The sequence below is a fragment of the Juglans regia genome, chromosome 7 (genome assembly GCF_001411555.2).
Source record: "Juglans regia cultivar Chandler chromosome 7, Walnut 2.0, whole genome shotgun sequence".
NCBI lineage: Eukaryota > Viridiplantae > Streptophyta > Magnoliopsida > Fagales > Juglandaceae > Juglans > Juglans regia.
The window spans coordinates 42,649,806-42,675,030 of NC_049907.1; the positions used below are offsets into that span (position 1 = coordinate 42,649,806).

The 25,225-nt window shown below is 33.0% G+C and overlaps 3 protein-coding genes across 4 annotated transcripts; all 3 read left to right on the plus strand.

Annotated features, from left to right (window-relative positions):
• Positions 1-7,326: 7,326 nt before the first annotated feature.
• Positions 7,327-10,746, plus strand: LOC108982871 (ethylene-responsive transcription factor RAP2-12-like). Its single transcript, XM_035692087.1, has 3 exons — positions 7,327-7,718; positions 9,429-10,394; positions 10,514-10,746. Exons 1-2 carry the CDS (start codon positions 7,463-7,465, stop codon positions 10,346-10,348), a joined length of 1,176 nt encoding a protein of 391 aa, XP_035547980.1. The 5' UTR covers positions 7,327-7,462; the 3' UTR covers positions 10,349-10,394; positions 10,514-10,746.
• A 5,445-nt stretch (positions 10,747-16,191) lies between these two features.
• Positions 16,192-18,945, plus strand: LOC109019744 (GDSL esterase/lipase 5-like). The gene is made up of 5 exons (XM_035692089.1): positions 16,192-16,529; positions 16,690-16,811; positions 17,373-17,606; positions 17,703-17,961; positions 18,454-18,945. Exons 1-5 carry the CDS (start codon positions 16,250-16,252, stop codon positions 18,699-18,701), a joined length of 1,143 nt encoding a protein of 380 aa, XP_035547982.1. The 5' UTR covers positions 16,192-16,249; the 3' UTR covers positions 18,702-18,945.
• A 2,070-nt stretch (positions 18,946-21,015) lies between these two features.
• Positions 21,016-22,841, plus strand: LOC109019747 (GDSL esterase/lipase 1-like). 2 transcript variants are annotated; one of them, XM_019002109.2, is made up of 5 exons: positions 21,016-21,427; positions 21,516-21,637; positions 21,787-22,014; positions 22,124-22,382; positions 22,498-22,841. In XM_019002109.2, exons 1-5 carry the CDS (start codon positions 21,103-21,105, stop codon positions 22,731-22,733), a joined length of 1,170 nt encoding a protein of 389 aa, XP_018857654.1. In that variant the 5' UTR covers positions 21,016-21,102; the 3' UTR covers positions 22,734-22,841. The 2 variants fall into 2 exon arrangements, with proteins under 2 accessions (XP_018857654.1, XP_035547983.1); XM_035692090.1 differs by having other exon boundaries at positions 22,506-22,693.
• The last annotated feature ends 2,384 nt before the right edge of the window (positions 22,842-25,225 follow it).

Below are 25,225 nucleotides of genomic sequence, written 5' to 3' on the forward strand. Positions count from 1 at the left end.
TAGTTACAAAGATATTTCACAAAAATAAACTCGCAAACTGACGTGATTTAATATGATATATTAGATCAACTTCATAATATCTTAATTATCCTAATTAACACAAACAATGAATTATTGTTTAAAGGATGAAGTATTAGCACTAATTATACTCAGCCTCCTCATTTAGCCCCCTCAAGTATACCCCTAGTACATTTTGGTTTTTGTTTTAAATGTTAAGTCAAAACACACACAAATGAACATACTAGTAGTAACTTATTTAAAAATAAAAAACAAATTACAGTAACAGTAACTCTGAGTGGGACACTTGAAGGAGCAGCTAATTAGCATTTTCCTTATTTACTAACTCCACTCGCTTCAATTGCTTGATAGGAACGGTATTATAATTTATAAATGCGTAAAATGGGAGGAATTTCGCAGTTATAACCTGCTCGCAATAGAGGCCCATCGGGTTAATGGGGTTTACCCAAGTTTCCAGATCCATGCACTCTCTATACGGAAAGATGGCAACCACAGAAAAACTAGGCCATCCACATCCACAAAGGCCCAAGTATAAGCCCAAAAATCGATCCCAGATGCAAAAATAAGTGAAGGCCCAGTAACAACCACAACGTCTTTAGCCGAATGTTCGTTTGTTTTCTGAATGCTTCAGCAACGGACGGTCAGCATTATTAACATGAGTATTGCTATTCATAAGCCCATACATTACACATTAAAATTTTTTTATTTTCTTAAAATTTTTTTAAAGTTTTTTTTGGTTTTATTATTCTTAAAATAATTAAATTATTCTACCCATAATCCATGATTCCATATACCACACATTTAGTAAGAGAATAAAATTAAAAAAATTATAAAATGGTTGGTGTGTGGTGTATGAGGTTTAGGAATAGAATTTTTCTATTAACATCTCTAGTACTGAGTACTGCATCGTTAATTTTCAAAATGGAAAATGCTAGAGCTTCCGCTGGAGCTCTAGTGTATTTTATTATGTGTATTTTTTAATTTTTTTTCTTTATATAAAATTTTTAAATATTTTTAAAAAATAAAAAAATTATAATATTATTAAATAATATTTTCTTAATCAAATTTTTTTTAATTTTTTGATTAAAAAAAATATTTTTAATTTATTTTATTTTTTAAAAATATTAAAAACATTTATATAAAAAATAACTTAAAAAAAACACGTGTAAATATATGCTACAACGGAAGCTGTAGCACGATCCTTTTCAAAATTAATCATACTAGCTACGATCAATGTCAATTCATGGCAGGCCACCTAGCTAAGAGCTAATTCTCGGCTCGGTTTGGTTGATACAATCATTTCAAATCAATTCAATTTTAAAATAAATTTAATATTTAAATATTATTTTTAAAATTTTTAAATTTATTTAAATTTAAAATTTATTATACGTCAGACTCATAATATTTTTTAATTTAATATTTTTTCTGTATATTAGATTCATAATTTTTTTTATTTTTTATAAATATATCTAAATTTATCTTAATATATAAATTTATTTAAACTCATTTTAAGTAGATCATATAAAACTCACTCTACCATCTCAATTTATTACTATTTATAAATAATTCAACTCAATTCAATTTAATTCTATATCCTAATACAATCTAAGCATATCATTTCAAGAAGAAAAATTTTTATTTATCGTCTTTATATATTATATACTATAGTTTTTTAAATTTTTTATTAAATATATAATATATAAATGATAAAAAAATTAATTAATTTATTAAAATTAAAATATATATATATAATATATTATATGTGAAGATGACGAGTAACGAAATCATTACGTAGCTATACTTTTCATGGCACCAAAGCCTCCCACAACTTCTGAAACGACAGGTTACTGAATTTGATTTCCGATTATATATGCACAGAGATAAAAATGAGTAGTAAGTAGCTGGCAACAAATAACTAATGCACTACTTTCCGCAAAATAAATGCAGGCCCCCTAGTTAGCGTTGCGAGGGGCCTCACGTCACGCTTCTCTATATTTATATATGTATCTGTCTCATACAGCTTGCACACATATATACCTCCAAATATCTTTCTTTCAAGTACATTCATGATCACCAACAGTACTAGTTACCAACCTGGAAATTTTGACGTCATGATTCTATTATTTGACAAACGAAAGGGACCAAACCAACACTGCTTGGTGATCCAGACAGATGTATATATGCAGTTTCAAGATCATGATCACATCATAAAGTTTGATAGAAATAATACAAGCCGATCGATCGAACAAAGAGCCAGGTCCATTCCCTACCCCTGTAGTACTCTGCATACACTTCCTACCCCTATTTCCTTTCTTTTTGGGGACACTAGTAAAATACCTTCCCTTAGAAGTAAGTGATTTTGCCGAAATGATTAGAACCAAAAAAAAAATGATTTTGCCGAAGTGCAGACGTATATAGATCACTGAGAATATGAATCTTCTCGGGATTGCATGCCCATCTTTTAATTACATGCATCTCTTCTTGAGTTCTCCGTTGCATGATATGTGTGTGTGTGTGAAATATGATAAACTCGGAAGGCAAGTTGTAATCGACCATTGATGCTGCTGCAGATAAAAAGGTTAAGAAAGACAGCATATCGATCGATATGGGAACAAGTACTAATGATGCGATCACCCATAAAGATTAAGACGATCGCCGGATGATAGTATTAATTTGTAGTATATATATTCAACCCCTAATCTAAAGGGTTTAGTGTTTAGACACCAATTCAGTCATAATCTATTGTTTCATCACTTCACTTTAAAAGTAGGTTTCATGTCTTTGCTTATTATTCTAAAGAAAAGAAAAAGAAAAAAAAAAACACAAAAGGGCTTGTATATTCATAATTTGTGGTTGGCTTGGCCCCCACAGGTCTCTCTATGGGGTCCCGCATTCCAACTTTTAATTTTTTTACTTTTTTAAGCTCTGTCGCTCTGGGTTCTCTCTCTCTGTCTATCATGCCACATTTGCGGCATATATTTCGGTGCATGAACCTCTTTCTTTTATTTTATTTTAGGAAAAATATTTACATCAGTTCCACACCAGCACATACTTAACTTATTAAGTGTAAAAAAACAAAAATAATATGAAGTGTGTGCCGATGTGGGGCTGATGCATAGCATTCCCCTTTATTTTAACTCTTATAATTCAGCAACATCACAATAGAACCATCTTTAGGTTACTCTTACTTTTCTTTTGAGCCACGTTATAACAATTCAGATCTTTAAAATTGAGTCTGCGAAAAAAAAGAAGAGAGAAGTCGAGAAATGGTGATCTTGGGTTAGGAAGTCTTTGATACCAAAATCAGTAGAGTATTTTAAAAATTTGTAAATAATTAAAAAGTTTAGAGAGATTTTTTATACTTGAAAATTACCATTTATATTGAGAGTCTGGAAGATAGATTGTGCCTGTCCCTGTGGAGCCCATGTCCTTTTTACTGTTTATTTTATCAGAATTATTTAATGCAATGTGCTTCTACGATGACATTATTAATGTGGCGTGTTGTTCGAGTAGTGGTATCATTGGTGCGACGTAGTTCTCCAATTGTCTTTTCTTTGTTGGTATCTTCGGTAGTCCGTTGATGTCACATTGTTAGAGGATCGAGAGTCTTTCTTGCTTCCTGCTCATTCACGTGGACATATATTCAAGGGTTGGACGCTGTTCGAAGGATCTTCAGGACAACGAGTCCCATCCCTTGCATTCTACTCTTATATGGGAGTAGCGTCCAAGAAAGTCTACTTGCAGGCCGGGCCGATGGGTCTATTTGTTCTGATTTGAACCTTATTTTCTTATTCTTTTAGTTGTTTCTCACATGCCCACTAGGGGTAAAAAACCCTTACAAGTTTTATATAATTCTTCTCCGCCGATGTTACCCGTTTCTTCATTTCTCTACATACTTGCCATTGCACTTTTTAAGTACTCCTGAATACACAGTTAAATTAAACACAAGACATATATGGTGACAGACCACAAAGCATCCAAAAAGCAAAGGGCTGGTTACGTTTTCTTACGAGGGTGTTTGGATCTTGGGATTTTACGTGAGTTGAAGAAACATGTCAATGACGGGATCAATCAATTACTTGCACTCAAAAGTTTCTTATATATGCCGTATGCGGAATGACATGACTATCCAAATTGAACACGTCCGCCTCCTGTACGCCGGCTCTGCATGCTTTGTGGGCAGACAAGTATTTCTTTCTAATTATCACCATTTTCTTTAATTAAATATGCTATTACTCTTTCAAGAGTTTTGAGTTTATTATATTAAAAATATGCGTTGAAGGCATTTTGCTGGGTCGGTTAGGTAGGTGTACTATATGCAGCTCTTTCGAAGTTAATCAACGTGCTGCATGATGCACAAAAGTGGCAGGCAATAAATCACAGGCCACGCTACCCTTCAATTTTGGTAGATCTAGTGAAATTACAGTAGTATTCAAATAGAGAAATGATACTTGCAGTCGTGAGCGTGCAGTTGCCGTACAGTCGCTTTGAAAAAAGTGAATAAATAAGGGACCCACTTGAAAAGAAATTAATTTTTTAATAGTGGACCTCACTCTTTTTCAAAGCGACTGCACGGCGTTTACGCATTCCACGACTGTATGTAGCATTACTCATTCAAATATTAGTACAATCAATGCCTAATGCCAAAGAACGTGGCCATATTTGTTTGATAATTAAGGCTAAAATATTTTACAAGTATATATATAAATAGAAAGTTCTATATATCATATTACTATTTTACTTTCATTTTATTAAGTATGATGTGGTACATTTTTTATTATTAAATAATTATTTATTACATATTTATTTACCATTTAATAATAATAAATATAAATAAAATAAGAATATAATGTAAATCATTACTCTAAGGGCAAGCGTGGGACACAAGATAAAATATAAAATTTTCATCTCATTTCATCTCATCATTACACATTTTTTAAATTCTCATACAAAATATAATAAACAATTCAACTTTTTCAAATCTTAATACACATTTTTCAAATTCTAAAATAATAATAATATTAAAATATAATATTTTAAATTTCAAAACAAAACATAAAACTCTCATTTTAACCCCAAACCTGTCCTAAATATTAGCTACAAATGGAAAGAAACGAGGCTTTGACTGCCTTGTAAATCGCGAATTCAACCAAGGTTAGGTGATTCAGCATATTCTCTTTTTTTTTTTTTTTCCTTTTCCTGCGGTCAAATCAAATGAACAACCCGATCTTTACCTGGTTGTATTAACTTATAAAAAAAATTACCTTATACATTCAATTTGTCTATTTATTTTGACATTTCATATATTTTATTTTTAAATTTTTTTTATTTACTTAAAAATTAATAAAATAATTATTAATATATTGCTATATTTTTATATTTTTAAAAAATATTTTAAAATAATAAAAAATATAAACAAAAAACAAAAAGACTAAATTGACCTAGCGGTCAAATGGTAGCACTGCTCTAACTTATATGCATCGACTGGTTACTCGCAATCTCGCACATTGACTTTGGCACTCTGCCAGTACTTGGAATGGAGCACATACATCATTGCCAAATTTAAATTTTGACTAAAATTTAAGGTTTTGATTAAAATCAAAATTTTTAAATAGGTAGTTTATATTGGATTATTCATTTTAAAATTAAAATAGTAGTATAATATTATATATTTTTATATATTTTATAAATATATTCTATATATTAATTAATAATTTAATTTTTATTGTCAAAATAAATTATTTAACTTGAAGAATAAAAAAAGAAAAAAGAATAAAAAATAAAAGAAAGGGAGAGAGGAGATGGGGAGTGAGTGAGAATATATTTTAATAAAATATTCTTTTAATTGGTGAACAATAACCCACCAAGTGTGTGTTTGATTTTTTATTTATTATAACTCATAACTTGATTATAAGTAATTTGACTAGTCTAATAAAATTAATTTTGAGAAAATTTAGTCAAAGTTTAAACTTAACTGACATTTGGAATGTCAATGTTCTAAGTGCATTAACAGTCAAATACGTCTGATAATTTAAGGGTACACAATTTCTTGAATTGTTGTTGGAATTTTAACGTATCAAGTAAGAGAGATACACAGAATAAATGTATATTTATATTATTTATTTGTTATTTAATGTTGTCACACAATAATAACTAATAATTAATGTAAGTCTTATTTAATGTAAGACTTAATGCCAGTCCACCCCGCCACAGCTAAGGATCTCCCATGCAGGGTGGGGCGGGATAGCAAGGGCGATTCCTCGTTGTCCACTCTTAATATATACTTATTTTTCACTCACTTGAGATTTTAGGATCTTGATCCGATAATTGGTTAGTGGAGTTCATTACTAGAAAATATAGATGATAATTTGGCAACGTTTGGTCTGATCGAACCATCAAAAAATGAGTGAACAGATTTTCAATTAGAAGTATAATTAACTATATACGTCTAATAATACCGTAATCGGGGCTTAGATTCATACGATGGGACGGCGGTGGGCACGATAAGATGTCGTTGAATGAGACATGCATTTAACTATTGTAAAGGGCATTTTCTTTCCGTGTTTCTTAAATTTATCTGAAAAAAATAAAATTTTAAAAATAGAAATTGTAAACGTTAATCTTCGTATAAAATTAGTCATAATCAATTCTTGTGATTTTATATAATTTATTAATTTAAATAATTTTTTAAAGTTTGATAAGATATAACTCATTGAAAAATATATTTATAATTTTAAAATGTATAAGTTTTGTTATTTTTTTAAATAAAATGTATAAGTTTCGTTATTTTGTTTTTAAATATTTATTAAAATTTAAAATTAAATTTTTTTTAAAATAAAATGTACCAATCTTCGAGGTAATTGTATTTAATATTATTCTTTTTAACTTATTTAAGGTGAAATATCGTGTTTTCAATTTTCCAAATAGGCTGTAACCTTTTTATCCGCGAATGTTAGGACAGGTTTGTAATCAAAATAAAATATAAAATTTTTATTTCATTTTATCTAATTATTATATTTTTTTTAAATTTTCATATAAAATATAATAAATAATTCAATTTTTTTAAATTTTAATATATCTCTTTTAAATTCTAAAATAATAATAATATTAAAATATAATATTTTAAACTTTAAAATAAAACATAAAATTTCCATCTCACTTTCAAACGGTCAATCTGATTCCAAAGAGACACTACTGTAGTACTGTGCGTCTAGGTGACACAACCGTAAATTCAATCTCAAACCAGGGGTATTAACGTCAAATAACCCTCCATAGCTCCTGAGTCCCTGGCTCCTCCAACCCCATCACCAGTTGCTCCAAAAATATATATACCGCTCCCAAATCAATTCTTCTCTGAGAAACTATAGAAAACCCCATTAGTGAAACAAAATTTTATTTTCGTTCTTTCTGAGAATAGAGAAAAAGTGAGGGAAAAGAAACTACCATGTGTGGAGGGGCTATCATCTCCGACTTAATCGCGCCAAACCGATCGCGGAGGCTCACGACGGACTACTTATGGTCCAATCTCAAGAAACCCATTTCAAGGAAGCGATTCTCGAAGCCTCTCGTCGAAGATGAAAACAACGATTTCGAGGCCGATTTTCAGGATTTCAAGGATGATGTTTCTGATGTAGATGACGACGATGAGCTCCTCGTGCTCGATGGCAAGTCCTTCGCTTTCTCTGCTGCTCGTGACCCTGGTATCATCCTTATCCTGCTGGTGTCTTGGGTTATGATTTAACCGATCAAATTTAATTGTTTTCATGTTGTTTCCTTTTTTTATTTAATATAATAGTTGTTTAAAGCTGATATCAATGTTAGGTACATATTCCGCAAACAAATTATACACTTATTAGTTATTTCAAGTGTTGTATGATTGCTCGTCATATTATATGAAGTCTAAGAAAGCATTTTTTTAGTAAACTTTTGTTTCCTCATATGAATATTCCCTTTGTGATTTCGCAGGTAATTTTTTAGAGATCCTTTTTTTTTTTTTTAATAATAAATTTCATATTTTTTGGTGTTATTTGTCAATTCAGTTTTTCAATTTATGATGTCGAAGAATATCCTCTGGTTGTTTTTGGTTGATTTAGGAGGGTTCGTGTTTATTCTCATCATTTGTTTTTTTTTTTTTTTTGGTGTTTTGACAGTGTAATTTCACTTATATGCAGAAGTACCGATCAATTTTTTTTTTTTCACTTATATGCAGAAATAACACAGATTTATGGTTTTGTAGCCTATTTCTACAAATCCTGTATTTCTTACCAATTTTTGGGTAATTAGTGTAATTATGTTTCGTGGTGGAAAAAGGGAGTTTTATCTCTTGTCGATCTATTAAATATTAATCCTCTTCCCCTTTAGAAAAGCAAACGAACATAAAATATGTGGTTTTTATTTTTTTATTTTCTACTTTCGAAGTTGACAATTGCCTCCCTCCCCCCCTTTCTAAAAAAAATGAAAAGATAATAAATAAAAAACAAACTTCCGTTTGTTGCTAGATTTTGTCTCGGCCGGGAAAAAAAAAAAAAAATTCCCTTTTATGATTTATAATTCAACTTTACGGTGAAAATCTTATGGAGTTTTCTTGTTCTTTTCTTCTTTTTGTACAAGTTGGGTATCAAATCTGGAGTCGTTGCTTGTTTAATTACTAATTTTTTTAAAAGAAGGTTATATTCTTGTTCTATCCTCTGATTATCAAACAATGAATCAAGGTTATGCATTCCAAATTTTCAGCCAATAGTTACTAACTTGTCCTGCTGCTGGTTTGGCTGTTCTATTACATCGATCATGTTTGTTATAATTTTTTATTTGTATTTGTTGATGAGTTACTTTGGATGAAATGAAAACATTGAGGCTTTATTTCCATCGATAAAGTCAGTTGCTAATAAAAATTAAAATGATATAGGATCTATTGGTGGTTTGGTAATTTAATGGAAACTGATGTGCACAAAGTATTTATTCAAATTCTACAGATAGGTTGATTTTTTATTTTCCATGTTGATTTTTCTGCTCCTGTTTGATCATCTTGGTTGAAGTTGCTTTGTATTGCCTGGTTAGTAGATAGTTAAATATTGTTGAGCTCTCTCTCTCTCTCTCTCTCTCTCTCTCTCTCTCTCTCTCACACACACACACACACACACACACACAACTGTGATGTCATTTTTTTTTAATTGGTATGACTGGAATTTATCTTAATTTCCACTTTGGTGGCTGATGAAGTCTTCCTTTATTTGTTCATGCTTTTGAACAACTAATTAATCTATGGTAGTCACTGGGCAATCTGAGCAACTGTCTTAGGATGTGCATGGGTTATCTAGTATCTTATTGTGCATTATGGGAGTTTCCCTGCTAGACTTTTTAATATATACTTTTTCATGATATCTCTGTATATTGATGTGTGGTTATTCAAGGATCCAAGGCTATAAAATCCGTGGAACTGAATGGGCAAGCTGAGAAATCTGCAAAGAGAAAGAGGAAGAATCAGTATAGGGGAATCCGGCAGCGCCCATGGGGTAAGTGGGCTGCTGAGATCCGAGATCCAAGGAAAGGTGTCCGTGTGTGGCTTGGAACTTTTAACACTGCAGAGGAAGCTGCAAGAGCTTATGATGCCGAGGCACGGAAAATTCGTGGCAAGAAAGCTAAGGTGAATTTCCCTGATGAGGCTACCCGGGCGTCTTCAAAGCATTCAGTGAAGGAAAATCTGCGGAAGCCACTTCCTAAGGCAAACCTGCACTCTGTGCAGCCCAACCTGAATCAAAATTTTGATTCCATGAACTACGCAGATCAGGACTACACCATGGGATTGATGGAAGAAAAACCTTTTACCAACCAGTATGGATATTTGGACTCCATTCCCCTCAATGGAGATGTTGAACCCAAATCCTTTGTTTCCTCTGGTGGCACCACCCCCACCTCCACGTACTTCAATTCAGATCAGGGGAGTAACACATTTGATTATTCTGACTTTGCATGGGGTGAACAGGGCCCTAAGACGCCAGAGATCTCGTCCGTTCTTTCAGTTAGTGCAGAAGGGGGCGAATCTCAGTTTCTGGAGGATGCCTCTCAGTTTCTGGAGGATGCCAGTCCAAGGAAGAAACTGAAGTTTGACTCTGAGAATGTTGCGTCTGTTGAAAGTAACACTGCAAAAACAGTGTCTGTGGAGCTCTCAGCTTTTGAGTCCCAGATAAATTATCAGGTGCCGTATCTGGAGGGAATATGGGATGACTCGATTGAGACATTGTTTAGCGGAGATACAACTCAGGATGTTGGGAACCCGATGGATCTTTGGGGCTTCGAGGATGACTCAGTTATGGTTGGTAGAGATTTCTAAGCAAACCACTCCCATGCTTGCTAGTATGTAAATAAAAATAAAATCAGTAAGTTTCATCCTTGTGCCCACTTATGTTTTGTCTCATTTTCTTGTTTCCTTTCATCTTCTTGGGGTTTTTTTGCCAAAAAAAAAAAAAAATCTCGATATCAACCTTACTGCTTACAGGAATGGTGTCACCTGTGATGGAGTGCGATCAAGTTTGAAGCTGCTCGAGGCTTTTTATGGAGTTTTTAGGTGCTTAGGTTCCTTTTCACTTTTAAGACCTTGAATTTGTGATCGATCTTTGTATCAATGAAGTGTGGTCTGTGATAAGATTCTAAAACATTATGAATGTAAACTTTGGTGTTTGTTTGGATCTTATTTCTTTTACGAGGGACCCTCAATTTTTGGATTGCTAATTTGGTTTGTTTGGTGTCGTAGATTTTCTACAGCTTTTAATGGTTGTTTGCAGTTTTTGCTCACTCTGTTGGGGACTTTAACTCTTTGCAGCTTTTCCTTTCAAACTTTATCATGCTAGTTGGGCTACCATGAGGGTCCCTTTAGTCTGTCCGAAAGTGTAGGCAAATTATGAGATAAAAAGGACATAAGGTTTTGATGTTAAGAGTATTTCGGATCATCTATAAAAAGTAGTAAAATATTTTAAGTATTTTTAAGATTTGAGAGATGTTTTGACAGAGAATTATCAAAGATAATACCGTTCTCCGTCTGCAGCCTGAACAGATTGATACCAGCATCGATTATTTGTCGGTTATTCAGTATCATGAGGTGATCCGGGTATTTGGCCGTGATTTTCTTTGTTTTCACCGTTATGATTTTTTGCACAATGGGGACAAAAAGCCAGCCATGACTATGAGGCGTCATCGTTATGGGATGCAGCATTGGAGATTGTGTCTGACTCTGGCCCTCCAAATAAATTATTTCATATAGCCATCTACCGTTACTTAATCTTAACGTTGCTTGCAAAAATTGAGGTGTGATGCAACTGCAGGTCAAACTTCAAAGGAAGTCGGCCAGTCTCCCTCTTCCTCCGGGCTCCAAAACTGAGGGTAATTAGCCGAGGGAGGCATCTCTGGGGATCATAAATGTATAGTTTCAAGGAAGATGGACTCTGTGCTCATGTACTGTAGCATCAGCAAAAAGAAACAAGCACAGCACATGGCATGAGAAATCGTGCTTTAGAGAGGAACAATCATGATTATTGGCTACAAAAGGTGGCCAGGACTAGGAGTAGCGTGCACCAGCGCCAAACACCCGCCCCCTTTTTAGCCCACGGCCTACCAAATTCCCCAATCACATGCATTCATTCTGTGGCAAAGAGCTCTAGTACCGAGCGCGCCGGGGGTGGGAAAATGGTGGTTCTTTCTAATCCTCTAATCATTTGGCACGCAGGTGATCCAGTCATCATGAAACGATAAGAATTTTCCTTATCGATTCTGAAGGTGTTACTCTGATTGAATTAATTAAAATTAAAAGATATTTTTTATAAATATAAAAAAAATTATCTTTTAATTATTCTATTCATATAAATTTTCATATTAAAATAGTTATTTTTTATTATATAATAATAAAATAATATAAGATAAATTTGATTTTAATTATTCACATTAAATTTCTATATATTTATTTATTATATAGTAATGAATAACTAATAATTTTAAAAATATTTAATTTTTTAATTATTAATTTATTTAATTTTATCATATTTTATTATTCTACTTATTATATATTAATTAATAAATATATTCTTATTAAATTAATATATCACTAACTCAAATTAATATATCAATTTAAAAAATATTTTAATTTTTTTAATTATGAAATTATTTTATTTTATCATATTTTACTCTTCATAATATTATATATTAGTTAGTAATCATATTCTAATTAAATTATGGATTAAAAATAGAAACTAGAAAGACATTGATAGAGACCTTAGGGGAGAGAAACAAATGATATAAAATAGATTTGATGTATAAACAATGTCTTTCAAATTTGAAAATAACTTTAGAAGTTACTGTAGCTATATTCCAAATATTTAGAATATAGCTATTCCAATGTGATACATTTTATAGTTCAATAGTTAAATTCTCATTAGTTTTAACTTTTAGCTAATCCAATAAGAGTGCTCTAAGTAGTCGTAGTTTCCTTCAAAAATGACACATCTGATTCTCTGAAATTTGGCCACGAAGATGTTGGAGATAATATTAAAATTATAAAATTAATTTGATTAAAAAATATTTATCATCTGATATTTATGTAATTAATTTATAAATAAAGATTAATACTTTGTATTCAATAAAAATGCAACGCTTTAAAAAATTTTCCTCCCTATTTGTTTTCAAATTATTTTATAGTTTATTTTATATTTTCTATCAGAAAAAAATAAAGGGGGCATGTCATGAGCAATCACCTACTTTGACAATAATGTCCAAGAGCCAAACAAATCCACGAGAATTAACGCGTTTGCCATGTTTAGAATTATAAATTAATTCACTCTACTTTTTGTGAAGTTAATCAGCTTCAACTTGAGCATGATGGCCTGATATATGACATTTGTTGTTCGAGAATATGCTATTTCTTTCGTCTGTTTATGATCATCTGCCTTTTGGGGTTGCCTAAATTATTAATTAGGGTAGTGCTGCATATATTTAGAATTTTTATTTATTAAATTCATTTTGTCAGTTTTGTTTTTAAATTTAAAATTTCATAATTTTCAACATAACACGTAAATAAATAAATTTTTTATAATTTTTTTTTTTAAGTACAAATAACATTTTTCTTATTAACTATAGTCCCTAGTCTTTCCTTTATTAGGATTCCTTTCTAGCCCTCGCCTCCACTACTTTTCCCTTCTTTCTTTTTTTCTTTATTTTTCACGTTTTAATATCGTTTCTATTTCTTTCAGGTTGTATTATACTGCGATATAACACTATGGAAACCGATGGAGGGCTTAGATTTAAGATGGAAGTTTACACCACATGACATCACATCACAGGGGTTGTTCGAAATCATTTCGATCGGACGTATTACTGAATTGGTCATGATATTTATTTTTTAGTAATACTATATGCAGTCATAGAATGCGTAAACATCATGTAATCGTTTTGAAAAAGAGTAAGATCTATTATTAAAAAATTAATTTCTTTTCACGTAAATCTTATATTTATTTATTTTTTTAAAAATAATTACACAATATATACACTGTAAATATCATTTCTTTTTATTTCTTTTGGTTTTGGCAGAATGAGATCAAGTTCACACGCACACGCACACCCACACGGACAGATGGACAAAAATAGTAGGGTTTTCCTTTTCAGGCTCTTCTCCAAAATTTATCTTCGTGAACTGCGCATTAATTAACTTTCTACGCATAAAGATAGCTTAGATAGGCAAAAGTCACATTATGGTCAATTCCGATACCAAAGGCTTAGATGGCTGTTAAAGTTTTAATGTCAATTGTCAAATCCAACCATATATGGATACAAAACTTCCCTCATCTTCTTGCCCTTTCCACTGCGTTACTGTTGGACTGTAATTATTAATTATTAGAGTAGTGATCACTTCTGAGCAATGGGATTGGAAGCCCAAACCCACCTCCTATTTTCACCAAATTTGTATATATGCCACTGGATGTGATGTCATAACCAGCTTTTATATATATATATATATATATGTGTATATATGTATGTACGTACATTATCATCTCCATGCGTTTCTTACAGTGATTTTCAATGGAAGATAAGGCTTGCGGATCTAGTTGTGATTCCTCTCAAAGGAGTCGACCTTAAAGGAGCAATGGAAGTCTTTGTTGCCTTGATTAATTATGTCCCACCCTTTTAACTTCTTCATATATATATATATATATATATATTTCGTTTAGCACCAATTCATAATTCTTAGAAATGAGAAAAGAAATTGGCGTATGCATGATAATTAATTAGGCAAAGGATTAAATGGTTTACAATAAGCCGACAACCCCTCATCAGCTAGCTAGCAAAAAATCAAAAGATGATCACTGGAAATCAGAAAACCATCGATCCCTACGTATAACCATGCATCCATAATACAGTACTACCCTGTATACGCCATTAATTAATGATCTTCTGGCCGAATGAAACCACCCATGGTTCTTATTAATTAGGGATTAATATTGGGTCGATGGTTGAGATCGAGTTCAGATAAGGCCTTCAACTACTAGCTAGCTAGTTAGGGATTAATACAATTCTTCTATATACAGTCGGTAGATATAATCGGAATGTAATCGTCCATACCACGTTAGATTTAAAATGATTTCTTTCTCTCTCATCAGCTCTTTCTCTCATTAGTTTAGTTTTTCTCTCTCCTTAGCTCTCTCTTATCAGCTCGATCTCTCTCCCATCAAGTATCTCTACGTTAATCACATTTGCACGTACATTTTTCGGATTAATAACGACGTCGAACAGAGGGATACACGCATGGAAGGTGCGTACTACGTAGCATGAACAGTAACATCTTTTTAATTTGCTTCAGTACTTTTTTGTATCCTTTTGGTGCCACCCAGCTAGCTTTCTTTCTTTTTTATTTTTTTTAAATATTTATAGTGCCTTTAGATTGAACAAACATCTCATGACTAGATGTTTACTTACCTCATGAATTTTTGGCCGTGTGGGAAAAAGTTTGTCCTTTTTATTATAAACTTTTTTGAGTCTTTCAGGTGCATGCTCATGCCATGAATCATCTATAAAAAAATAAAATAAAATGAAATTCCAGGCATCATATCAGTGAAGAAATTGTTTTTCGTACAAAAACATGAAATTTATATTTATGGAGTATTCAAATATTGCATAATTTTTTTAAAAATAATAAATAAATATAAGATTTATATGAAAAAAATTAATTTTTTAATAATACTAGATTTTAATATTTTTTTTAAAAAAATTACGTGACATCTAAACACTTTTAAAACTATATCTAATATTATTTTTCATATATATATATATATTGTAAGTACATGAAATACGAGAGAGTGATGCAATCAATTAGGATCTCGATGATCGGTACCGAAAGTTGAATTAAAAAACAACCAAAGCTATCTGATCAACTGTACGTCCTAATTCTCAGTCATGCAGTCATCGATTATGGGAGGGACAATTATCATTTCGTAACCATATAATACATATTATTTTCTAATTTCACCCTCTCCGGTCGATTAGGTCAAGAAGGAAATCGAGTTTTTTAGTCCGTGGCTCTTGATTCTTCAAACTCTCAAATCATTACATAAAAGTCCAACCAGATTATTATTTTTACGTGAAATCCCTAATATTTTTTATTCCACTGCTACAAGCTCAATAATTCCATGTTCCCCATGTGTTGGGATGCTATATTCATAAGGGTTTGTATCGAATTAGTAGAAGCAACTCGATAGTTAGTACTAAAATAATCACTCTTCTGATGGCAAGTACTTGACACGTTTCAAAAACCCGCCATCGTCGAACTGGTTTCAAAACAATCTTTTCAATTAAGTATTTTAAATCGTCAATTTGTAGCTGAATATCTATATGCTGTTTTCGGACTAAAAACGAGCGTTGAATTTTGAGCCAAAGGAAAAAAAAAAAAAATGCAAGTTGATCATGTTTTCAAGGTATTCAAATCAATTTGACTTACCATCTAACAAATTTATAAAGAAATGCACGTTTAGTTTGCAGCTTGATCCGAGGATCATGTCAAGTTTCGAATCACGCATGCAGCTGACTGGTCCAAACAATATTGCAGAATTATGATCCATAGGCAACAATTGTTTTTTGTCATTGAAAGGCATATACAGACAAAGGATAATAACAAGCTAGCTAGGTTTGTCATATATTACCCACACATGATTCTAGCTATAAGAGAAATGAAACTAAATGCTCAGGAAAGGCAGCCATGGCAAGGCCAAGCTCTGTCTTCCTCATTTTGTTTCTTCATGCAGTCCTCAATATCTCAACCAGTTCTTGCGGAAGTAGATCCGAGCATCCAACAACAAAACACCACGTTCATGTTGCGCCCTTTTTCATATTCGGAGACTCTTTCTTAGATGCTGGCAACAATAATTACATCAACACCACAACCCTCGACCAAGCAAATTTCTGGCCTTATGGAGAGACTTTTTTCAAGTTCCCAACCGGGCGGTTCTCTGATGGCCGTTTGGTATCGGATTTTATTGGTGAGATCTGCAAATCCTCCTACCTAGAACATGTCTTTGATCTTGCTTGTACAAATCTGTTTTGGTCAACCAACAAAAATATTCTGTTTGTCTGCTGAAAGAATAGTACTCTTTCTTTTTTCTTGTCTACTGGTATATATGTGACATGCTTCATTTGCAGCTGAATATGCAAAGCTGCCATTGATTCCACCCTTTCTGAAACCTGGGAATCCTCACTATCTCAACGGCGTGAATTTTGCTTCTGCTGGGGCGGGCGCTCTGGTTGAAACCTTTCAAGGGTCGGTACGTACATTTTTCACATCAGAGAAACAAACCTGCTTTCGTAAATGGCATTTGCAGAAAACTTGATTCGCAGATCATTGTAGTTTATTAATTTAGTAATAAGGAGTTTTTATTTATTTATTTATTTACAAGGAGACTTCTTCCATACATGTTAGTCAAAGCAGTTCTAAGGGCAGCCTTTCATGGGTGGTATACCTATGAGAGGCTGGCTGGCATGGATGTTGACTTAAATTTGTGGCAATGTAAGCTTTTTGCTTGAACCATTTTTCACTTTTTTCAGCACTTATAGTTTGGGCCACAAATTCTAAGTGCACTCCTGATTTGTCAAACGTCAAGTGAGGCCCAAAAGGTGATACTAGCTGTCCCATATACAGGCTTCCATCTCATAAATAATAATACCAGTGTGGACCCCTAATTTTTATTGAAAAAGTCAACATAAACAAACAGATCAGTCCATTGCTACACCCTACAGCCTACAGCCATGAAAATGGAATATTTCGAATTTTCAAGCAGTGATGGGTGAATACTATCAAGAGTTATGTGCCTTGAAAACTTTTTCAGGTTGTTGATCTCAGAACACAGCTAAGTTACTACAAAAAGGTAGTAGTGAGTTGGTTGAGAAGGAAGTTAGGCAAAATTGAAGCCAAATTGACATTATCAAGAGCTGTCTACTTGTTTAGCATCGGAAGCAATGATTATACCAGTCTTTTCTTAACCAATTCCACTGTACTTAACACATATTCCAAATCAGAATATGTTGGTATTGTGATTGGTAATCTGACAACCATCATCAAAGTAAGCTCTCCTCTTCTTCTTAGTTCTTTTCTCTATGGTTCGATATTGAAATAGCTATTAACTTCATGTATTGAGCAAATGGTCATTTTTTGGTAGGATATACATAAAAGAGGTGGTAGGAAATTTGGGTTCATCAATTTGCCTGCCTTGGGATGTCTGCCAGGCATCAGAATCATCAATCCAGATCATAACAAACGTGGCTGCTTAGAAGAAGCTTCATTGTTGGCAAAATTACACAACCGAGCTCTGTACAACCTTCTCCGGGAATTGGAGAAGCAGTTGAAGGAGTTCAAATATTCAGTTTTCAACCTCAACATCAATCTTAGACAAAGAATGAATCATCCCTCAAAATATGGTATGTATTCGTGTACGCACGCACATGCTTCAGCTTCTCTCTTTCCTCTTGGTCTATATGAGGTGGTGATCATATTTCATGGGCTTTCAGCCCAGAACTTGAGTTACGTTGGGATTAGGTGGGCCTCTCTAATAGGTTTTGAAGCGGCCCAAGTCAAGCTGGCCTAGTCCTTTTATGATTGATCATAATGATCTCTCAGATTTAGGCATAGTGAGTTCAAATTATAAGTTGCTACCAAAATAATAAATTAATATATAATAAGGGTTTTGCTATGCAACAGTCACTATTCACCCAACACCTGATAATTTTTTTTATATTTTTTTATAAAGTGTGGGATGTGTGCAGTGAATAATGACTGATAAGAAGAATTATTATTATTATTATTATTTTTATAGTTGTAATTGTTCTTACAACAGATGAAGTTATGAATTTTAATTGTTATGAATTTTTACATAAGATGAAGTTAATGGAAAATGATGTGTTTGATTAAAGGATTCAAGGAAGGGAAAGGAGCATGCTGTGGAACAGGACAACTGAGAGGAGTGTACAGTTGTGGAGGAAAAAGACTGGTGAAGGAGTTTCAAGTCTGTGAGAATCCAAAAGAATATGTGTTTTGGGACTCTTACCATCTCACAGAAAGGGCCTACAAACAATTGGCAGATGAAATGTGGAGTGGGGAAAGCAACACCAACAGCATGCAAGGTCCTTTCAATCTGAGAGATCTATTCCAAAATCTCTAACAACTCCTTTAATGCATCTTTAGTGCTTGTAATCTTGCAGAAATAATTAGAGTAAATGAGAAAGAAGATATTGCTAGAAATCTTTTAGGCTAGGGGTAGCTCTAGCTATCAACATTTAAGAATATTGTCAGGTTTATTATGGCATTTTCCCCCTTTTGACAAGACAATGTATAATCTTACTTTAATTTGTGTATTGAGTGACAAAAATTTATATCATGTACTACAAAACATATCATGCTTTTTCCAAGAACTTGCCGTTTCACAAAAATGAATTGAATCGGCTTGGCCTCCTCCTCATGTTTTCCTTTGGTAATTTTGCCTACTTTCTTACTTTTATTAAAGTTATGTTTGACTCTAAAAGTTATATTTATGGCTTTAAATGTTAGAATCATCCTAGCTACTTTCTGCTGCCGTGGATTTAAAGCTCGAAATCTTTTTGAAAATGTTATATATTTTCCCTTGCACCTTTTTTAAAATTTACAGAAAAGTTATTTTTGTCCCCTCAAAAATATAAAATAACCATTTCATACGTCGAAAAAGCTATCTAATAGTTGTTTTTCTTTAAATATATATATATATATATATATATATAGAAAATACGTTTAGTTTATAAATTTATATAATATTTCTGTATATATTTGCATTCTCAAAAGTTATATTTATATTTTAAAAAAATCTACTTGGTTTTATTACTTTCTTCTGGCTCCTTCAAAACTTTTTAAATAGATTTTACGTTGTGTTTGGTTTTTTGACTGAACCGTTCAGATTTATACCTCTTTTAATATCCAAATACTTAACTCTCAGAGCACTGATAGCGGATTCGATAAAATGAAGAAAAGTCTAAAATTTGAATGGATTGAGAGTAAAGATACTGGCATTGGATTCGGTAAAACTCAAAACTCAAGCTTTGAGCTATAAGAAATTTAGTTTCATCTTTATATTTGAAGACTCACTATTCATAAGTCTATCATATTATTTTATTACAAAATATAGGAGACTATTAGTTTGGGTTTGTAAATTAGTTTTTGAAATGTGTTTGTTGGATAATTAGGTTGAGAAAAAAAATTAGTTCAGAAACAATAATTTAAATATCAAATTAAATTATATTAGTTGGGAAACAATAATGTACATATGGTTAGTGTAATTGTAAAATATGAAAAAAAAAATTAAAAAAATTATTATGAAAAAAATAATATTATATTATATTTTGATGAATCCAATGGCTAATCCAATGTGGGATTATGGATAGAGAAGCTTTGAATTTATGGAAAACATGTACTTTTCATCAAATTTTGAAGATGATTTTGATGAAACCAATGCTAATGCTCTTATTAAACTCATCTCAATTTAAAACTTCTTTACATGTGTGACTCATAACTTTTTTCAACTTCACATAAATACATATAAACTCATCTTAACATCCAAACACATCTAAATTCATCTTGGGTGGGCTCCACATAACTCACTCCACCATCTCAACTTACTATTATTCATAGAGAACTCAACTAAATTCAATATCCAAATGTAGTCTATTTATCCATCCTCAATATATCGTTTAATTGAAGATTCCACATTAGATCATGTTCATTAACTTGATGTGGGGTAAAATCTTCCTTTACACCCTCCAATAAAAATAAGACATCCCAAGAGTGATATAATGCGCACATCCACAGTAAATTATTTGTACTAAAATTTAAATTTTCAATCATTCGGGCAGCCATCCTGAGAGATAGTTGGAGTGAAAAGTTAATAGTTCTTCTATATACAGTCAGTAGATACAATCGGCGTGCAGTCGTCTATGCCACGTTAGATTTAAAATGAATTCTTCCTCTCTCATCAGCTCTCTCTCTCATCAGCTCGGTCTTTCTCTCATTAGCTCTCTCTCTTTCATCAGCTCGGTCTCTCTCTCTCATCAGCTGTAGCAGCTCGGTCTCTCTCTCTCTCCTCAGCTCTCTCTTATCTCTCTCATCAGCGCGGTCTCTCTCTCATCAAGTGTCTCCACGTCAACCACGTTTGCACCAGGCGCTTGTAATAAGCATTTTTTAAAAATTAATTATGGGTACTGCTACAATGTTTGAGAAGAGTGGTCGACAAGTGTTATCGAACAATACATTCCTTTATTTTTTCAATATTAAAAAAAAATACAAGATCGAATATTGTCCTATCGGTAACACTTGTGAGTCACTCCTTCGGTCTACTTAGCAATTTTTATTAATTATTGGTGAGAGTTTTTTTTTTTTTTGGTTCAGACTACCCATTTTAAGGTTTAAGTAATGGTTTTATATATTGATCAGTCTATCTTATACATTTATTAGATGGCAATAACACCACATGATCTGGGTGCTCCCACACAATTAGCCAGTTGTGAGAAGGCAAGTCAAGCACCTGCCGTTTCTTCTACATGCAGGAAACGAATTGTCCTATAAATGACAAACTAAAACAAAGGGAGAGACAAGTGAACCAGATTAACATGGCGAGTTTGAGGTGGAACTTCTGGTTCTTGGTTCTTTATGCATTCCTTCTTACCCACTCCCATGGTCGCCGATGCCTGCCAGAAAAACATGTTGCCTTATTCGTCTTCGGGGATTCACTATTCGATGCCGGAAACAATAACTACATCAACGTCACTGCTGAATCCAAGGCAAACTTTGAGCCCTACGGGATGACCACCTTCAAGTACCCCAACGGAAGATTTTCTGACGGCCGGATTGCCCCAGATTACATAGGTAACAGAAATTGCTATATACGACGTTTGTTTCTTCAGTATCTTGATTTCGTTGCCAAATTTGACTGCTGAAGTTTTAATTGTTTCAGCTGAGTACGCAAAGTTGCCATATATTGCCCCATATCTGCATCCTGGTTATCATCTATTTGTTAATGGGGCAAACTTTGCATCAGCAGGAGCTAGCGCCCTTGGTGAAACGCATCAAGGATCGGTATGTAATCTTTCACATTAGCAGATGGAGTGGGACGTTGTTCTTGCAACGTTCTACCCAAATTCCAAATCTTTGTATATGTATGTCCAAATGTGTTACGTCATTTTCTGAAATAAATATGATGCCGGTGTTGTTTTTAATGACCCCAGGCGATACACCTAAAAACTCAACTGGGTTATTTCAAGAACTTGGCAAGGCTGTTTAGACGAAAACTTGGTGCTGCAGGAGCCAGGAAATTATTGAAGAGAGCAGTTTACTTAATAAGCATTGGGGCCAACGATTATCCTGGCTCTTCAATGTCGAATTCCAGCGGACCTTCCCCCTCCTCTCAAGAATACGTGGACATGGTGATCGGCAACTTGACATTTGTGCTCAGAGTAATAAAAAAAAATTAACATTCACTGCAATATTTTAAACGAATTAACTTTATCTACTTGAATTCTTGTTACAGCTTGGTTTTATGGTGTTTTCTTGATCATGTGCTAGGGAATATATGAGCAAGGAGGAAGGAAATTTGCGCTTCCAAGCGTGCCGCCAACACTTTTGCTACCAATCAGCAGAGCACGAACGGTGGCAAACAAAGACGACAAAATCCGAGAGAAAATTGCAGAACTCATAAAACTGCACGATAAAACACTTTCTAGGGTCCTCCAGGAGCTAGAGAGACAGCTCCGTGGATTTAGATATTCAAAAGCCACTCTCTTCACTTTTCTTAGTGAAAGAATAAACAGTCCTTCAAAATATGGTATGTCGTGGCTCTGCATGCACACACAGCACATTTTATTAGTATCATAATTCGATTCTCATTTCTATCATAGACAGACAGAAATCTGTGTCGTGATTAATTACGTTTTGTGAAGGGTTCAAGGAAGGGGAGATAGCATGTTGCGGAACCGGTCCTTACAGAGGACTTTGGAGTTGTGGAGGAAAGAGACCAGTGAAAGAGTACGAAGTGTGTGGGAACCCCAGGGAGTATGTGTTCTTTGACTCTGCTCATCCGTCTGAAAAGACCCACCAGCAACTAGCTGAGCTAATGTGGAGTGGACCCCCCAATCTCATCGGACCTTACAATCTCAAAGCTCTGTTTGAACTCTGAGATCGATGTAGCTTTGATATGATGAGAAACAAGCAACTCGTATATATATGCTATCATCAACCAATAAAATGAAAATTGCACTTTCCTTAAAATATTGCTGAATATTAATTAGTCTTACAACCATAAAAGTCGTGATTTATTACATTACTTTGGTTGTTTGTGACATGATATCTTGAACGCATGCGATTAGCTCGGCCATTCGCAAGAAATATTGAACTAATCTACCTGCATGTGTTGGAAGTTCAACTGAAACAATTTATCTTTCCTTTTTCCTAACCTGTATATAAATGAAAATTGCAAGAAACCAGAAGTTACCAGAAAGTAAACAAGATCTAACATGATGGGTTCCAGGTTCCTTTTTCCGTTTCTTGGTTTTGTGTGCGAGCCGTCTTCTCCCAACCACACCACGGCTGATTTGCAGGCAAATTTTTGGCCATATGGAGAAAGCTTCTTCAAGTATCCCACTGGGAGGCCTTCCGATCGATGGCCGTCTAATTCCAGATTTCATTGGTAAAAATCAGATGTTTTCTACCCCTTATAACCTAAAGTGTCGCTCAAATTCACTTTTGAAGCATTTTTGCAGCTGAGTATGTAAAGTTTCCACTGATACCACCATATCTACATCCTGGTTATCATCGATATACAGATGGGGATAACTTTGCATCAGCAGGAGCTGGTGCTCTTGTTGTCACTCACTTGCCAAGGATTAGCATGCAAAAAAAGAACAAAAGAAAAAAACGTGGCAATAGTTCCTTGAAATACTAGCTTTCACATCTTATATGTTGCATCAGATGTTCTGACATAGTCTATAGATTACCCTCTTGGCTCTTATGACATAAGAACATCTTGTATTGTATAGCATGGTTGAGTACTTCCCTTTTGTTCTTTTTAGTTTTTCTCTATCTCTATCAGGTGATAGACCTAAATACTCAACTAAAGTATTTCCATGGACATGGAAATATTGCTGTTGGGGCCAATACTAGGTGAAGCAGAAACCAAGACATTGCTGTCCAAAGCCGTTTACTTAATTGGCATTGGCAGCAACGATCAGCGAGTCCCTTTCACTACAAATCCCAGCATCCTTCAATCCTACTCTCAACTCTCAAGAATAATATGGGAGGTATGGTGATTGGCTACTTGACAACTGCGATCGAAGTAATTATAACAATCAATTTTAAAATATTCTATAGTGTTTGGTTTTTAATATAAAAAAAGTTAAAAAGTATGTTTTAAGAAAATTGATGCGTGGTCATACTTTTAAAAATATTGTTGATAAACGAAAATATCCATATAAATTTCAAATAATTATAGATTTGACACTGTCTTATCTTATTGAATGACAATCTCGTTTTATTAGTATTTCCTTTTTTAATTTGAATTTCAAATTTTAAATTTCAAATTTTAAAATTTTTATCATTTTAAGTAGTTAACACATCATGATTGTGTAAATAAAATTGTAAGTGTAAATAGCGTATTCTATCTTTAAAAATTCAATTGACTTTTATGTCATTTCTACTTCAAAAAACATATTTTAATTTATTTACAAATAAATGTAATATGTTTGAAAGTACTTTAGACATATGATTATTATACAATAAATAATTTTTTAATACTAGTGGTTATTACTTTAAGCTCTACGACTATAAACCTTAAACTAAAAGTTATATTAGATACCTACCGCAATCCCAAACATGTACTATATAATATGTGATATCCCATATGATATATAAGGATAATGATAAGTAGTGAATAAGATCTTATATTATTTAGAAAGGAGAATTTTGTACTCTTTATAAGATTCTAATGAGAGTCTAATTATATTATTAACTAATTCTTTAAAAATATAGATTATATGATTTAGACCTTCCATTAGAGTGCTGGATTGAACCGTTGAACGTGTGAAATTAGTTCGCATTTTTCTTTCAAGAAATAATAAACTAATTGACCTGTTTTGAAAATTCAACCGAATTAACAATACCCAAAAAAAAAATCAAAAGTTTTCCTCGGCCTCGCCCAGAGTACAAAGTTGAAGAGATAAATATTTCCATGGGAAGGCAAAGATAAAGAAGAGATTAAGGGAATCGAAGATATTATTTAGTCTTGAAATAACTTGGAGTTCATCAGTCTACATAAAGGCATGTAGCATCTAAAGTACAGACTCTTTTTTTAAAGCACTTGATGACTATAAAGTTTTTTAATTGAAGCTTTACTTAGAGAAAATAAAAAGACACAACATTCATCAATGAAAAACCGAAAGATGACGTTCAGAAATAAAAGACCACTAGTCTTAGAAACCAAAAAGCCTTTGTTAATTGATCTCTAGAATACCCAATAGTCTTCGTTACTTTGGATTTTGTTAAACTTCCAACAAAAACAGCCTATGTATGAAGAACACAGCAAATAATGACAACTTGACTGAAAGTGAACAAGGTTGATCGTGATGGCCCAATATTTCCTACTCGAGAAATGCCTTGTGACCCGAATGGGAATTT

Coding starts and splice junctions, on each gene's coding strand:
- LOC109019747 (XM_019002109.2), top strand. CDS start 21,103: ATGCAGGAAACGAATTGTCCTATAAATGACAAACTAAAACAAAGGGAG. Junction 21,638..21,786: donor GTGAAACGCATCAAGGATCG/GTATGTAATCTT, acceptor TAATGACCCCAG/GCGATACACCTAAAAACTCA. Junction 22,383..22,497: donor AAACAGTCCTTCAAAATATG/GTATGTCGTGGC, acceptor CGTTTTGTGAAG/GGTTCAAGGAAGGGGAGATA.
- LOC108982871 (XM_035692087.1), top strand. CDS start 7,463: ATGTGTGGAGGGGCTATCATCTCCGACTTAATCGCGCCAAACCGATCG. Junction 7,719..9,428: donor CTCTGCTGCTCGTGACCCTG/GTATCATCCTTA, acceptor TGGTTATTCAAG/GATCCAAGGCTATAAAATCC.
- LOC109019744 (XM_035692089.1), top strand. CDS start 16,250: ATGGCAAGGCCAAGCTCTGTCTTCCTCATTTTGTTTCTTCATGCAGTC. Junction 16,530..16,689: donor TTTGGTATCGGATTTTATTG/GTGAGATCTGCA, acceptor CTTCATTTGCAG/CTGAATATGCAAAGCTGCCA. Junction 17,962..18,453: donor GAATCATCCCTCAAAATATG/GTATGTATTCGT, acceptor GTTTGATTAAAG/GATTCAAGGAAGGGAAAGGA.